This window comes from Cibotium barometz, chromosome 6, assembly GCF_041138505.1.
Source record: "Cibotium barometz isolate CiBa-2024 chromosome 6, ASM4113850v1, whole genome shotgun sequence".
In the NCBI taxonomy this organism is placed as follows: domain Eukaryota; kingdom Viridiplantae; phylum Streptophyta; class Polypodiopsida; order Cyatheales; family Cibotiaceae; genus Cibotium; species Cibotium barometz.
The window spans coordinates 20,790,795-20,804,909 of NC_141051.1; the positions used below are offsets into that span (position 1 = coordinate 20,790,795).

At 47.4% G+C, this 14,115-nt stretch overlaps 1 protein-coding gene across 5 annotated transcripts in view; it reads left to right on the forward strand.

Annotated features, from left to right (window-relative positions):
- LOC147637511 (putative serine/threonine-protein kinase SIS8) overlaps positions 1-14,115 on the forward strand; it is a 64,444-nt gene that overhangs the window by 25,461 nt on the left and 24,868 nt on the right. For all 5 annotated transcript variants that reach the window (XR_015266047.1, XR_015266048.1, XR_015266049.1 and 2 more), the window contains exons 5-9: positions 5,659-5,699; positions 5,795-5,863; positions 5,975-6,075; positions 6,316-6,394; positions 6,478-6,576. Coding sequence is in view for 2 of the 5 variants with exons in the window: in XM_086799295.1 (XP_086655421.1) it covers positions 5,659-5,699; positions 5,795-5,863; positions 5,975-6,075; positions 6,316-6,394; positions 6,478-6,576 (389 nt within the window). In the remaining 3 variants the exon portion in view is untranslated. The remainder of the gene's footprint in view (positions 1-5,658; positions 5,700-5,794; positions 5,864-5,974; positions 6,076-6,315; positions 6,395-6,477; positions 6,577-14,115) is intronic.

Below are 14,115 nucleotides of genomic sequence, written 5' to 3' on the forward strand. Positions count from 1 at the left end.
GGAGTCCCAAACTTGTCATCCTTCCCTTCGTGGCAACCTTTTCACTGAAAACCCGGCCCGGTCTCCAAATCCACTCCAAATCTGATGAAGATCCATGCATTTGTTCCATCCTGTCCCCTATCCCTTCATGCCTTGTCCCTAAACACTTTCTTTGGTCTTCTTTTCCTGAGTATTGAGTCTGACACTCTCACTCTGCCCCTTGGAGGATCATCCTCCCTTGGAACCGTTTCCTGAAAGCCTTTCTTGGTGTGCCCCAAGTGGCACCTGACTCACAGGATTGCCATTCCCCTTGGGCCTTGTGGAACACCACCAACCAACCTCCTCGAAACTTCTTCCATGTCTTGTGTTCCACTCCTTGGGCCTCGGACCGGTGCATTTTCTTGTACCTTGGACCTGCACACCTTCATCTGGGATTGAATGAGTGTTTAGCATTGCTGAACCTAATGCTCTGATACCAATGTCACATGCGGAAGCTCTAGGAGTCTTCATTCAGCCCTCAACAGGATAGGTCACAGATTAAGGAATTAGATTAGGGTTTCTACCCTTTTCCAAGGCAGCTTAGGGCTGCAAGATCTTGTGCTACCTTTTCGTACATTATGAATATACTGAATACTCAGCTCTCTCTCTCTCTCTTCTCTGTCTTCTGTATGTGTTTTGCATCAAGCATGTTCTAGGATGGTGTTTAGGGCTGAAAGAAGACTCCCAGAGCTTCCACATGTGACAAGTGGTTTTAGATCTATCGTTAAGTACGGAAGGGATGCCCTTTAGCCCCATTATTATATATCATAGTCGCAGATGCCATGAGCATCTTCCTCAGCTCCATTGTTGGTATTTATGGATTGAGCTTGCCTCTTTGTAGTTAGGAGGAGTTGGTTGATGCTGAGTTAGCTGATGACACAACCATGTTCTTGGAGGCCTCACACATATGTTTATGTTCCTTCTGGGTGGCACTGGAAGAGTTTTTTTTGGCAACAAGAACCCTCATTACTTGGAACAAATTTGTTGGTTTTTGGATAGTGACTCGCTGAGAGTTGCTTGGGGTGCGGAGCTTGGTTTTATTCGGATTAGCAGAGGATGCACTGCTAGATACCTGGGATGCCAGGTTGGGGTTGATATTTCTTCTATTTCTGCATAGCAGTTTGCTCCGGTACTTATGAGTATTCGGAAGAAGCTTCTTCATTGGAGCTCCAGGAGATTAGATTTAACCTCCAGAGCATTGGTGGCTATTGAGGTATTGCTTGCTTCGGCTTGGTTTATTGCCTCTTGTTGGTGCTTCTCTAGTGTATGCATTGGTCAATTGCGGAGGTTGATTCGCAATTTTCTTTGGTCGGGTTTGGATGGCACCACAGACACACGTGCCAGGGTAGCTTGGCTCACAGTTAATGGCTCTATCTTGCTGAATTTTGCCATAATTCTAGTAAGCATTTGAGTATTGGGATGTTACCTTTTGAAGCCCTTTATGGTTATCAAGTACATGTGCCATCCATTGCCTTTCATGAGGATAAAATAGTTAATCCTTTAGCCAAGGATGAGTTGGAAAGGACGAGACAGCTTCTTCAATTATGCAAGAACAACATGAAGAAGGCTCAAGAAGTCATGAAGGCAAATGCGGATGAGCATAGACGTGAAGTGGAGTTCAAGGAAGGTGATTATGTGTTACTCAAGCTTCCTAAGAGCCGTCACAATATCCTCAAAGGGTCTTCCAACCCAAAGTTGGCTCATCGGTATTATGGACCATATTTGATAGTCAAGAGAGTAGGTGAATTGGCTTACAAGCTTGACTTACCTCCTTCCACAAGAATCCATAATGTGTTCCATGTATCTAACTTCAAGAGGTTTGTGGGTTCTCTTCCTCAAGAGCTTGAAGAACTATCACCAATGGATGAAGAAGGAGAGATAATATATGAGCCGGAGAGGATTGTAGACAAGAGGACAAGAGCATTGAGGACAAGAGGACGAGAGCATTGAGGAACAGGAATATTGAAGAATTCCTTGTTAAATGGAAGCATTTGCCCATGGATAAGGCTACTTGGCAATCAATGGAGTATGTACAACATGGTTTGCTTGATGTATTCCTTGACCAAGTGGCATGTTTAGCATGTGGAGAATGGGCATTACATGAGGACTACATATGCTGTAATCTTTGGACAGATTTGCTGTAATTTCTGGACAGCTTTGGTTGGATCCATTGTTGGGGCCATCATTCTACTCCAACACACTTGGAAGATCATCATGATATAAGGCAAAGATGTGGAACTCATTTGGTTGAGGTTATGCATCAATTGCAACCCATTTTTATGGAGATTTCATGAAGCATTTTCAAGGATCTTCACCGACAACAAGGCTGCCATAACAGTCTCATATGATTGCATTGGAGAAAGAGTCTGTGGGCTTCATTACATTTGGATTTCTTCTTCCAAATTGGGAACCTCTTTACTTCTCAAAGATTCCAGTTGCGGCCACACTTGAAGTGTAAATATCTTGTATGATTTTGAGGACAAAATCTTTGGGAAGGGATGGTTTGTCATGAACCTATAGCATAAATGTAAATGGACCCATGGGTAAAACACTATAAATAGGGCCTTGGACACATGGATAGAACCTTTTGTCATTTTACTAATCTTGGACATTCCATTGTACCTTTGGCTCCTACTATGGAGAAGGCCATCTATGGTCAAGGCTCATGGCTAGCTTTCAAGCCATCCTCTTGGTGAGAGGTTAACACACTTAGGCCATTGTGTATCTCTCTCTTTGTTACATACACATATGGATTCTCTCTCTTGTTCATCTTTGGCTATGATGCTTGGAAATGCTAATTTCATGTATAACGGATGCTAGAATTCATCTTTCATGTGTTTGATTTCATCCTTAACTCTAGATCCATTCCAATGGGTCTTGTAGTTCATTGTTGTTTTAGTACTTCTGCACTTATGTTCACTCATATTCACTGAGCACTTGCACGTGAGCACCTTGCATTTCTCTTTTCATCATAGGCTTGTTCTCACTATGCACTAGTAGGTATTTGAGCAGTTCTGGTGAGTAGACTCCCTGGCTCGACATACTTTCATCTAAGAGAGAGAGTCCACAGTGAGTAGGGGACCTGAGCCACTCAGGCTTGCTACAGGTACACCAAAATTTGGCATGCCCGGTGCGACCTTCTCTCGTCACATCGCAGTCTACAGCAGTGGAGTGAATACTTTGGCTATTGTGTTTTCTGTTAGCAACTCTCACCAATTCTCCCCACTGCATGCGGCAAACACGTTCTTCACATGGTCCTGAGGATAGCCCCATCAAAAGCTCCCCCTCTAGCCCTCTGAAGTTCTACCAAAGGAGGAAATTTCGCTACATTCCACCAAGAAATCCTCCTCCACCCCTACCTCTTCCTCCCCTATCACCAAATACCTCATCTTCTTCTGCTTCTCACAATTCAATGGCAAGCGGCTGGCCAACCTGAGGCCCTGGCCACTGTGTTGGGTAGAGTCAATGTCAAACTACCCACCTTCAAAGGGTCTTCCACAGAAGATGCGGATGATGACATCCGACGATTTCTCGCCATGTGTCGGTGTAGAGGTCTAGTCTGAGAGGATGCCTGCTTGGCCCTATTCCCGTCTACTCTCGAAGGCTCCGCCGACAAGTGGTATAGACAATTTGAGGCCGACCATTTTCTGACATGGGCAGCCCTCCACACCGACTTCTGCACCATGTTCCGACCCAACAACTATCAGGAGTGGATCCTGGACAAGTTGGACAAGCTCCAAACTCTAGTTGGACAAGTTTGGACAAGCTCCAAACTCTAGTTGGGCGAAACCTTAGCAAAGCTCATGACACGCACCCAAGTGCTTGTCAGTCATCTCACAGCACCTGTGGGTAACTTTATGATCTGGAAATGGGTCGAGAAGCACTTCCTTGCACTACCCATCAAAAGCTGCGGGAAAGCCTTAAACCAAATGCCACCTTTGGCCACTCAATTAGAAGATGCTCGCCTACTCGGAGGGCTGCTGATGAGAAGGAGCAACTCAAGGAGGAGCTAGAATCCCTCAAACTTAACAAGCCTAGCCCGGAGGTCAACACACTTTCTCAGTTTCACAAAGAAATCGATGAACTTAAATCTACCCAAGATGCCAGACGGCACCTTTGGTGTAGTCTCTCTCAATCTGTGGGCCACACGGCTCCCACATGCCCTCAGCAAAAGTACTGTAGCTTCTGTCAACAAGCTGGCCACGCTGATGCAGATTGCTACTATTTGAAGGGTTTCTGGCAACTACACCAATAGTAGCTCACGCCCAACGTGCCACCTCCAATCTCCCTTTGGGCCCCATTCCATCCCCTGTAAAGGAATCTGTACCACCTTCACCCTCTGCTATTGACCAGGCTTTCCAAGATGCCGTCACAGAGCTCCAAGGCCAACCTCCGGCCCATCCCAATACTCCTGGGGGTTCTTGTCTGTCCATGAAGGCTCTCCTACAAACCACTCATTACATTATCTCTCTCTATGATCTACTATCTCTTAGACCCCAGGCCAAAGCCGAGACTGAAGCTCTTCTGCATTCTTTACCCCCTGTGCTAGCTGGCGGTGGCCGGTCCCTCCAACATCCGCTGGCCAGCGATGACCGACCACTCCAGGGTCTTGCTACTCCATTTGCATGTCTGGAGATTCAGGCCACCTCTTCCTTAATTGACTACAAGAGCAACGATGGCCTCGGTTGGGGTTGACAAAGCAGCTGCCATGGAGTCCTCTTGAGGGTGAAGACCAGAAAATGCCGAGACTTGCCGAAAGGAAAACGCCCCGAGGAACCTGAAAAAACTACCTGCAAGAAGAGGGAGAGGAAGGAGAAATGGGGAAAATAGCTGTGAAGGAGGGAAGGCGGGGATCCGGGAAGAAAGAGGGGGGGGGGGGGGGGGGGGGTGAGAAGGAGAAGGGCAAAGAGGCAGAAAAGAGGGAAGAGGGGCGGCGCAGAGAAGGGGGGGGGGGAAAGCGCAAAGGGGAGGGGGGCAGGGCAGGCGCAGAGGAAGGGGGGGAAGCTGGGCAGGGTGCGCAGAGAGAGGGGGAAAGGTGGCGCACACAGACGTGAAGGTGGGGAGGGGGGAAACGGGGCAGGGCAGGCAAAGGGGGGCGGAGAAGAAGGTTTTGGTGGGGGGGGGGGGGGGGTGGGAGGGGGTGTGTGTGCAGACAAACGTGAAGGGGGGAGGGGTGAAGGATGTAGGCATAGTGGGGGGGAGCTCCCTTCCCATCCATCTTCATGAGATTATGAGGCGAAAAGTAGGCTCCTACATGGTGGATGATAAGTAGCACAAATGTGTTGTCCTCATGGAAAATTTCTACTTCCTTTATCTTTGAAGTACTTGAAAAGGGTACTTTCTGTATTAAGTGCACTTGCTTTTGTCCTTTGGACTCTCTTCTTTTTTCTTTGGGAACTTAAAAGGAGGAGCGGTTCTGGCTCGTGCATTCAAAACAAAGGGCCTCACCATTGGCCTTTTGAGAATCCTTGGATGGCAAAGCCAGATACTTCGCTTTTCACCTGCTTGGGTTTTCCTTGAGAAGCACCTTTAGTTTCTTTAAATCTGCACTTTCTTTTATTTTACTTTTTAAAATTTCCTGAGCGTTGTCAAAACTCAAGCTTATCCTTAGATTGTGAAGTTGCAACCTTCTTGTTACAGGTTCTTGTGGGACAGTTTATCATGGAATCTGGTTTGGCTCGGTATGGAAGCTCCCTGTGTATGGATGGCTGGACTTCTTTAGAAACCCCTTCCCATTTGGCTGCATCGTATTTCATTTTGCGATTGTTTTTCTCAGGATGTAGCCGTAAAAGTCTTCACAAATCAAGAATACTCGACTGAACTTTTGGAGGACTTTCGAAAAGAGGTAGTTGCATTGCATGCAGAATACCCATTATTTCCAAAGACCACTTTATTCAAATTTTCTGGATGATGTTCTATAACAACTTTCAATGTCTTGTCTTCATGTTTCTATCAGGTGTCTATCATGCGAAGACTTAGGCACCCTAATGTTCTTCTCTTCATGGGAGCAGTATACTGTCCTCAGCATTTGTCTATTGTCACAGAGTTCTTGCCAAGGTGTGCCTTCTGCGGTCTATTTTGCTTCAGAAAGATTCCAATGCCAGTATAATGTGAAAAGCAGCCATAAATTGTTGTTGGGGTGGGAGATTTCTACAGAACGCCCCCCCTATATACATCATTTCTTATTATTCTCTTCTCTCATTTATCTCTTGAAAGAAGGACTCACAAATGGTAACCATTATTAATCTTGTTGTACATCAGTACCACAGATGATCTATGACACATTGTTTTCTACAGGGGAAGCCTATTTCGCTTGTTGCATAGAAATACACAGAGAATGGATTGGAGGCGTCGCTTGTCTATGGTTCTTGATGTGGTGAGTGGATGTTTGCAAAAGCTGTGTAATGCTAAAGCTACCAAGCATGAAGCCTTACAGTGGAACCTAATTTGATACTGTAGGCTCGAGGCATGAACTATCTTCACCATCGCAATCCTCCATTAATCCATCGGGATTTGAAGTCTTCCAACCTTCTTGTTGACAAGAATTGGACCGTCAAGGTTGGTCTCGTTACAAAAACACTTCTAATAAACATTAATGGTTGCTATCTATCAAGTGATTATTGTAGTGTAGTTTGTTTTAACGAGCATGAATACTATTTGGAGGTTACTGATTCGAGGTTACAGGAGTGATTTACCTTCTCTCTCTCTCTCTCTCTCTCTCTCTCTCTCTCTCTCTCTGGTTTAGGGTTTAGGGTCATAGGTCATTATGGCCTTTTGAAGACGTTAATATAACATTTCATTTCATTTCTCTCTCTCTCTTGCAAAAGCTCTTGCAACAAAAATTGGAGCCACTGATGTACCCATTATTGGAGCATGGCGAGTAGGCTGAGATGAAATTAGGGCGAAGATATTGATCATCAGGTTTGGTGACTTGGAGAAGAAGAAGGCCTTCCTCTCCAAAGGATGGCCCTTAAGGGGGAAAAGATTTATTTGGATGAGGACCTTACACTAGCACAGATAGCACACCGGAAGGAACACATGCCACGTCTGCTTGAGGCAAGGAACGAGGGGAAATGGGCGGTATACAGAGATGGCCGACTCATCATTACGGAGAGGAGTCCCGCTTGATGGTGCGCGGCCTATGAGACCTTGCGATTCACGGTGTGGAATTGCAATGGAGCCCTTAGAACAGATGCAGGATACTTTCAGACATAGTGATATTGCTATGTATATGAAGACCCATCGGTGCACAAACAAGAGGCTTCCTGACGTGCGGGGTTATAGATGGGAATCAGTGTTCCGCCCTTAGCCATGCACAGTGGGAGGCACGAGATCATCTGGAGGAGTGGCAATACTTTTCAGGCAGGAGCTTTGTGACAAAATACATGTGGTACATAGAGATGCAAATGCGAGGTACATGTTGCAGAGAGGGGCTCCGCGAACTATATGTAGCGGTATGCTACTTTCCCCCAGCCCACTCCAGGTTTGCACCATCAGGAGAGTCGCCCTATGTACCACTATATGATGATATCATGAGGTTTGCCAGCATGGGAGACATATTACTATTGGGAGACTTTAATGAACGTACAGGCACAGAGCAAACAGAGTTGTATGATACTCACGAGGCTATGTACCGGGAGATCGTGGCAGAGGATGTAGGGTTGCAGAGATCAGCATAGGATGAGGGGGAGATTACAGATTATGGCAGGCATTTTCTCACACTCGGGAGTGCACATGGGTTGGTCATATACAATGGCTTATCGAGATGGCAAGGATCAGATGCTCTCACACACTGGAACTCTAAAGGGGGAGCGAGCACAATGGACTACTTGATGGGATCTCCTTCATTGATACCTGATGTGCGGGGTTTCACGATTTCCAGTAGGCCCGTTGGCATAGCAGCTGATCATGCATACCCGAGTTTCACACTAGTAGGTAGATCCCCGAGAGATGGGCCAGCCACTCATCTACCTAGGTACCCGAGATATCAGTTTACACGTGAGAGAGTTGGGGTTTATCGAGATGCAGTATCTGATGGCTTGTTTGCTTTAGACCCGCATAGCCCTCTGGACGAGATCACGAGAGGATTGGCAAGTGTACTACATGCATCCGCCTCATATGCGTTTCCCTGCACTATTATCCCTTCCACCCACCCCCGCAGAACTGCCCCACAGAACAGTTGGTATGATGATGAGTGTCGTGAGACATGAGCACAGCTACAGCGTGAGATTGCCATTGGGTCTCGCACGCATAGACAAGCTAGGATGATCTTTCGGCGCCTTGTGCGGAGGAAGAAACGAGCCTATCTGGCTAAGCTAGAGGAGGAGATCTAGCAACTCTTCCTGGGGAAGGACAGCAAGAGGGCATGGAAGATGTTTCAGGAGAGACAGCCTGGTACTCCGATTACTGCACCTGAGGCATGGTGTACTTATGCTAGAGAGCTATATGATGCACCAGGACAGCCCCCCACCCCCCCTCCAGTGGGAGCTAGACCGGCTAGCAGCACCTTTTTTACTATGCGGATGGTGCTCGATGCGATAGATAGGTTACAGAATGGAAAGGCACAGGATCATGATGGGCTAGTTGGAGAGCACTTCTCATATGCACGAGACACTTTGGCTCCGCTCATCGTACATGTGTTTAATCGTGCCATTTGTGAGGGTTTCTCGACAAGCTGGACATAGCATATCATTGTACCACTCTTTAAGAGTGGGGACCCCATGGTACCAGGCAACTACAGGATGATCATGATTGGTCATGGGCAGAGAGGCATGGTCATCGAGCACATGGAGAGGCTGGCTTCAGGAGAGGATTTACTACCTTGGATCACATACTGACACTTCGGGCATTTATTGAAGAGGGCAGGGCACAGAAGAGAAGGATATATTGCTGCTTTGGGGACTTCCGCAAAGCCTTCGATACCGTACCACGTGCTAGGCTTATGCACAGATTGCATGACGTTGAGGTACCCGAGGATATGCACTGGGGGATATATGCTTTGTATGAGTCTGTGACAGGTAGAGTCCGAGCTCCAGGCGGACTATCTGATAGGGTGAGCAGCACGATAGGGGTGAAGCAGGGATGCCCGCTATCGCCCACCCTCTTTGGACTGTACATTGATGCGGTCTCTGATTATGTAGACAGATTGGGAGGCCTAGGGGCATGCTTGGCAAGGGTGTTGATACCCATCTTGTTATATGCTGATGATATTGTTCTAATCTCAGACTATCCGGAGGGATTACAGAGACACCTGGATGCATTACAGGCTTTCTGTGCGGATAGAGATTTGACAGTGAACCTTGGGAAAACCAAGGTTATGGTGTTTAACACCACACAGGCATGGGTGACGAGATCAGAGCCTCGGTTCACTTTCCGAGGGGAGCCGGTAGAGTACGTCAGGTCATATGTCTACTTGGGAGTTACTTTCACAAGACCGCGTTTCTCCCTGAAGGAGGCAGCAGCAGCTAGATTAGCTCAAGGGCATGCAGCCTTGGGGGCACTTGAGAGGCAATGTGCACACATACAGTTTCAGGAGCCACGCACCAAATTGTGGCTATTTGATACGCTTGTCACACCGACCCTCCTGTACGGAGCTCCAATTTGGGGACCTAGTATACATCACAGATCTCAGAGAGGGACAGATGAGGGATGGAGGCAAATGGAGAGACCACTGATTTTGATGATTGCCCGCATGATTCGAACCAAATCATCAGTACCACATGAGATTGTTCGGGCTGAGCTGGGTGCCCCACCAGTAGTAACCGAGGCCCTATTCCAGGCAGTTACCTTTTTACAGCGGCTATGGGAGCTACCTCAGCAGAGGTACTCCCGATTGGCATTGACCTCATCCATACATTTGGCAGAGGATGGAGATACTCATTGTTGGTATGCTCAGATGAGATCATGGTTTGACCTACATGGTTTGCGAATAGGGGCACTACCACCCTTTCAGTACAGTCTAGATTGTCCATTTTTGGATCTCACCCGCTCAGAGCAAAACCGGGTGATCAGGATGGATATCATCAGAGTGGACACAGAGAGGACATGGACTAGCCCCCTTGAGCCCTTGGGCACGAAAATGGCTCATTACAAGAGCCATTTTCTACACCTCTCACCGGATGATTTTATCACCCGCCCGGCGTACATGGATGTACACCTATCACATGGGATACGTTGTGCCATTGGACAGATCCGGACCTCATCACACCAGTTGCGGATTGACAGGGCGATATGTGCATCAGATCGTGGATGACCGCATTTGTCAGCTATGCTACCAGGAGGTAGAGACAAAGGAACACTACATTTGCCGATGTACAGTCTATTATGAGATCCGAGGGAGATATCACTGCCTCTTCTGAGAGGGTTTTGGGCCGTTACGTAGGGTCATGGAGTTTGAGGATCAGAGATGCATGGGATTGTTTCTACTTGAGCTCAGGAGACACAGAGAGAGCCTCTTGGCAGACAGGAGGCCGAACCATGATGTACCTAGACAGAGGACCCTGACAGATTTCTTCGGCACGAGCACCAGCAACCTAGCCCACACACCTCCTGATACCTCCTCCATTGGGCCATCAGGGCACCGACCACGCTCCCAGGGAGTCACCACTGATAGAGCAATTATCTTCTGTTGTGCTCGTCGGCCACGCCCACCAGGATCCCGACCACGGCATCCTCACCATCGCCAGATCAGAGCCATTATTGCTCAGCATCAGAGGCGCCTACCTCACTTCTACAACCTCTCCGTTCTAGACAGCCCCATGGCGGAGATACTTGATCTAAGGAGAGGGCAACAATTCAACTGATCAGCATACATGGATCTACCTGATATACATTTTTCAGTATTTTTCAGTATTTTTCAGTATTTTCTACTCAGTATCATCTCGGAGTCTTACAGTTCTGTTCTTATAACTGTAGGACAATCAGTTTATTGTACTTTTTAGTCTCATTTAGTTGTTCTCTTTGATGAGACACCAACTTCAGATGTACTCTCAGTTTTGGTCTCATAGGCCACTATGGCCTCTTAGAGATGTTAATACATCATTTCATTTCATTTCTCTCTCTCCCCCAGCGGGTGGAAAAGAGATCCTTCTATTACTTACTGAGCAAAACACCATAATGGCTAAGTACAAACTCAGCCCCATAGAGGGCGAGCGAGAGTCAAGAAACTAAAAAGGGGGAAGGATGCTCTTCTCCTCCGGGAGATGGCCACACCTCGAAGAGACTGCTAGCCTACCTCCTATGGCCAGCCAAGTGCCAACCGCCGCCAAGCTCCGATTCCAGAGAGAGAGAGAGAGAGAGTGATCTTTCGCGGCCTCTTCCGAAATCTGAGAGAAACTAAGGAGGGAGGCCCTAAGACTGCCGGTGCCTTGCTGCTGTTGGAGTGCCCTCAGTCTCTGACATGTGAATCCTACGGCCCAGCCGTGCGGTGTAAGCAACGAAAGGGGTGCCGGGAGCCTCCTCACTATCATAGGGATCATGCCATGTCCACTCCCCCAGGTCCCACTGGAGTTGCGTGAGAGGGCAACCCTCCCAAATCCATACCCGCCAGAATCTCTCTTCAGCCACCTTGGCTGGTGGAGGGTCTATGTGCCACTTTTGTGCATGCCCTCACCCTCGGCAAGGTGTATCCACTGAAAGCCTCCAAAGGGGGCTTTGCTCCCTTAAGTCTCTGTCTGTGTTGATTGTTCTTGCATCAATAGTTCCTATGTAGCGCTTAGGCTGAAACAAGACTATCCTTATTGCATCACACATGGATGAAACCATCACCCATGTCTTGATCTTTTGGTGGTGTGGTGACCATCCAACATTGTGTCAGCATCAGGCTTAGCTATGCTAAGTGCTGTTGGTGTCCCAGAAGAAGTGCACAGGTCCAAGGAGAGAAACTTAGCATGTGTCAAGACCTCCAGAAGGTGGTTGATATCAGGCAAACCCAAGGGGAGGGTTTCAAGAGAGTTGGTAGCTAGTTGGGGCTGCACAAGAAGCTTTCATGGAGCACTCCAAGGGATGAAGTTCATCCAAGGGGTGGAGCCAAGGGTACCATTATTAGTTTCAAGAAGAAGTATTCATGTTTGTGTTCAGGGACAAGGCAGGGGACAAAGTGGAATAGATGCATAGATGTCTACATCGGATTTGGAGTGGAATTAGATAGATTTGGGGTGTGGTGCTATCTTTCATCCTTGACTTTGCATGGATTTGGATTGATTCCTGGGGTTCACCTAAGGTTTGACCTTAGTGTTTAGGGGGAAATTCGGTTGCTTCAAGGCTACGATATAGGGAGGAAAGTTGGCCATTCCACCTATGATCAAATGCTTAACAGGGATTTTATGTGGGGTGTGCTCAGTATTCAAGGATAATGTCTCTCTCCAAGATCGCTCCTACCCAAAGTGGTATTGGATCTCTATATGCTTGGTCCGCACATGAAATACTGGATTCTTAGCAATAGCCAAGCAACTTTGGTTGCTGCATAAGATAATGGTAGGCTGTTGCTGTTGAAAACCGATCTCCACACTAGCTTTTTGAGAATAGCCTTTGGCCACAAGCCTAGCCTTATGCTTATCTAGAGTGCCATATGATGTGTACTTGGTCTTGTAGACCATTTGACACCAATCACCTCCCGCTTTGCTGATCTAGGAACCAACTCCCAAGTCTGATTCCATTCAATAGAGTCAAGCTGTGCTTCCATGGCCTGCTTCCAAGTCGGTTTGGAGAGCGCCTCCCCAATATGAGTAGGTTTCGAGTCCTTCTGGATGCATGACATTAGGACATAATTGACGCACAGGTTCTCCTCAGGTGATGTTGTGATACACAACCGCTCCGATCGACGGGAACTCCCTATTGTAGGTGAAGGCAACCGTGCTACCCCTGAGTCTCGCAATGTCTGGTACAACCAATTGGGAATACGAGATCTCCCCTCACAAATCGAACCCTGCTCCGGAGGTGTAGCATGCTATGGATCATCCACCGAAATATCCTCCTCTAATCATTGTCGAATGATTTGTCCACCTGAGATGCTAGAGGACGTGCCAGTTCAAGTCGAGGAGGAGGAATAGGAATAGGAGGATCCCTTGAGGAACCAAGGAGAGGCTAAGTCGAATCAGCCTCTGATGATGAAGAAACCCCCTTTGCAGTGGAAGATGAAGTCTCATCAACCACCACATCTCTACTAACAGTGATCTTCGAAGTTGCAAGATTGTAGAGCTGATAACCTTTGGATTTTGAGCTGTAACCAACCAAAATATGGTGCTTGGACGTAGCGTCCAGCTTCCCCCTATCACCATCAGGTACATGAACAAATGCATTTGACCCAAAAACCCGAAAGTGTGAAACTGAGGGTTTTCTTCCTATGTAGGCCTGAAAGGGGGTTTGCCCTAGAACAACAATAGTAGGGAACCGATTGAGAATGTAAACTGCCTCCGCCCAGAGCTTGAGGAAGACTCTGATGTTCCAACATTGTCCGAGCCATCTCAATCACCGTTTGGTTTTTTTGTTCCACCATGCCGTTCTCTGAAGGAGTATCTGTGTTGGCAAACTTCTGTTGAATACCATGGAGGTCACAATATTGGTTAAACTGGTGAGACATGAACTCGCATTTGTCGGCTCGTAATGTCAAGACAAAGTGTCCCGACTATTTCTCCACCAAGGTTCTCCATGTTTGGAATCTTTCGAAAGTTTCGTCTTTGGAGTTGAGAAAATAGGCCCAAGTATACTTGCTAAAATCATCAACCAAAAGAAAAACGACGGAGTGCGCATCGGGCTACACAAATCCGCATGAACCAATTCCAGAGGTGCCGTAGCTCACCGTGTAGCCTTTTTTGGAAAGGCCTCCCGATGTTGTTTCCTTTTGAGACAAGAGTCACAAGGGCCTTCACGTGTGCCAACATCTGGCAACTCATCCACCAGTTGCTCTCGAAAAGCCTTTCGCAAGCCTCCAAATGAAGATGTCCAAACGTAGCATGCCAAAAATTGGGTACCTGTGTGAGAGGGTCACGAATGACCATAGAGTCCTCCACAAATTCCACCTTAGTGCCCAAGTTGCAAATCTCATGTACAGAAAGGAGATGGAATGCTAAATTTGGCACATATAGCACTCTCGAGGTA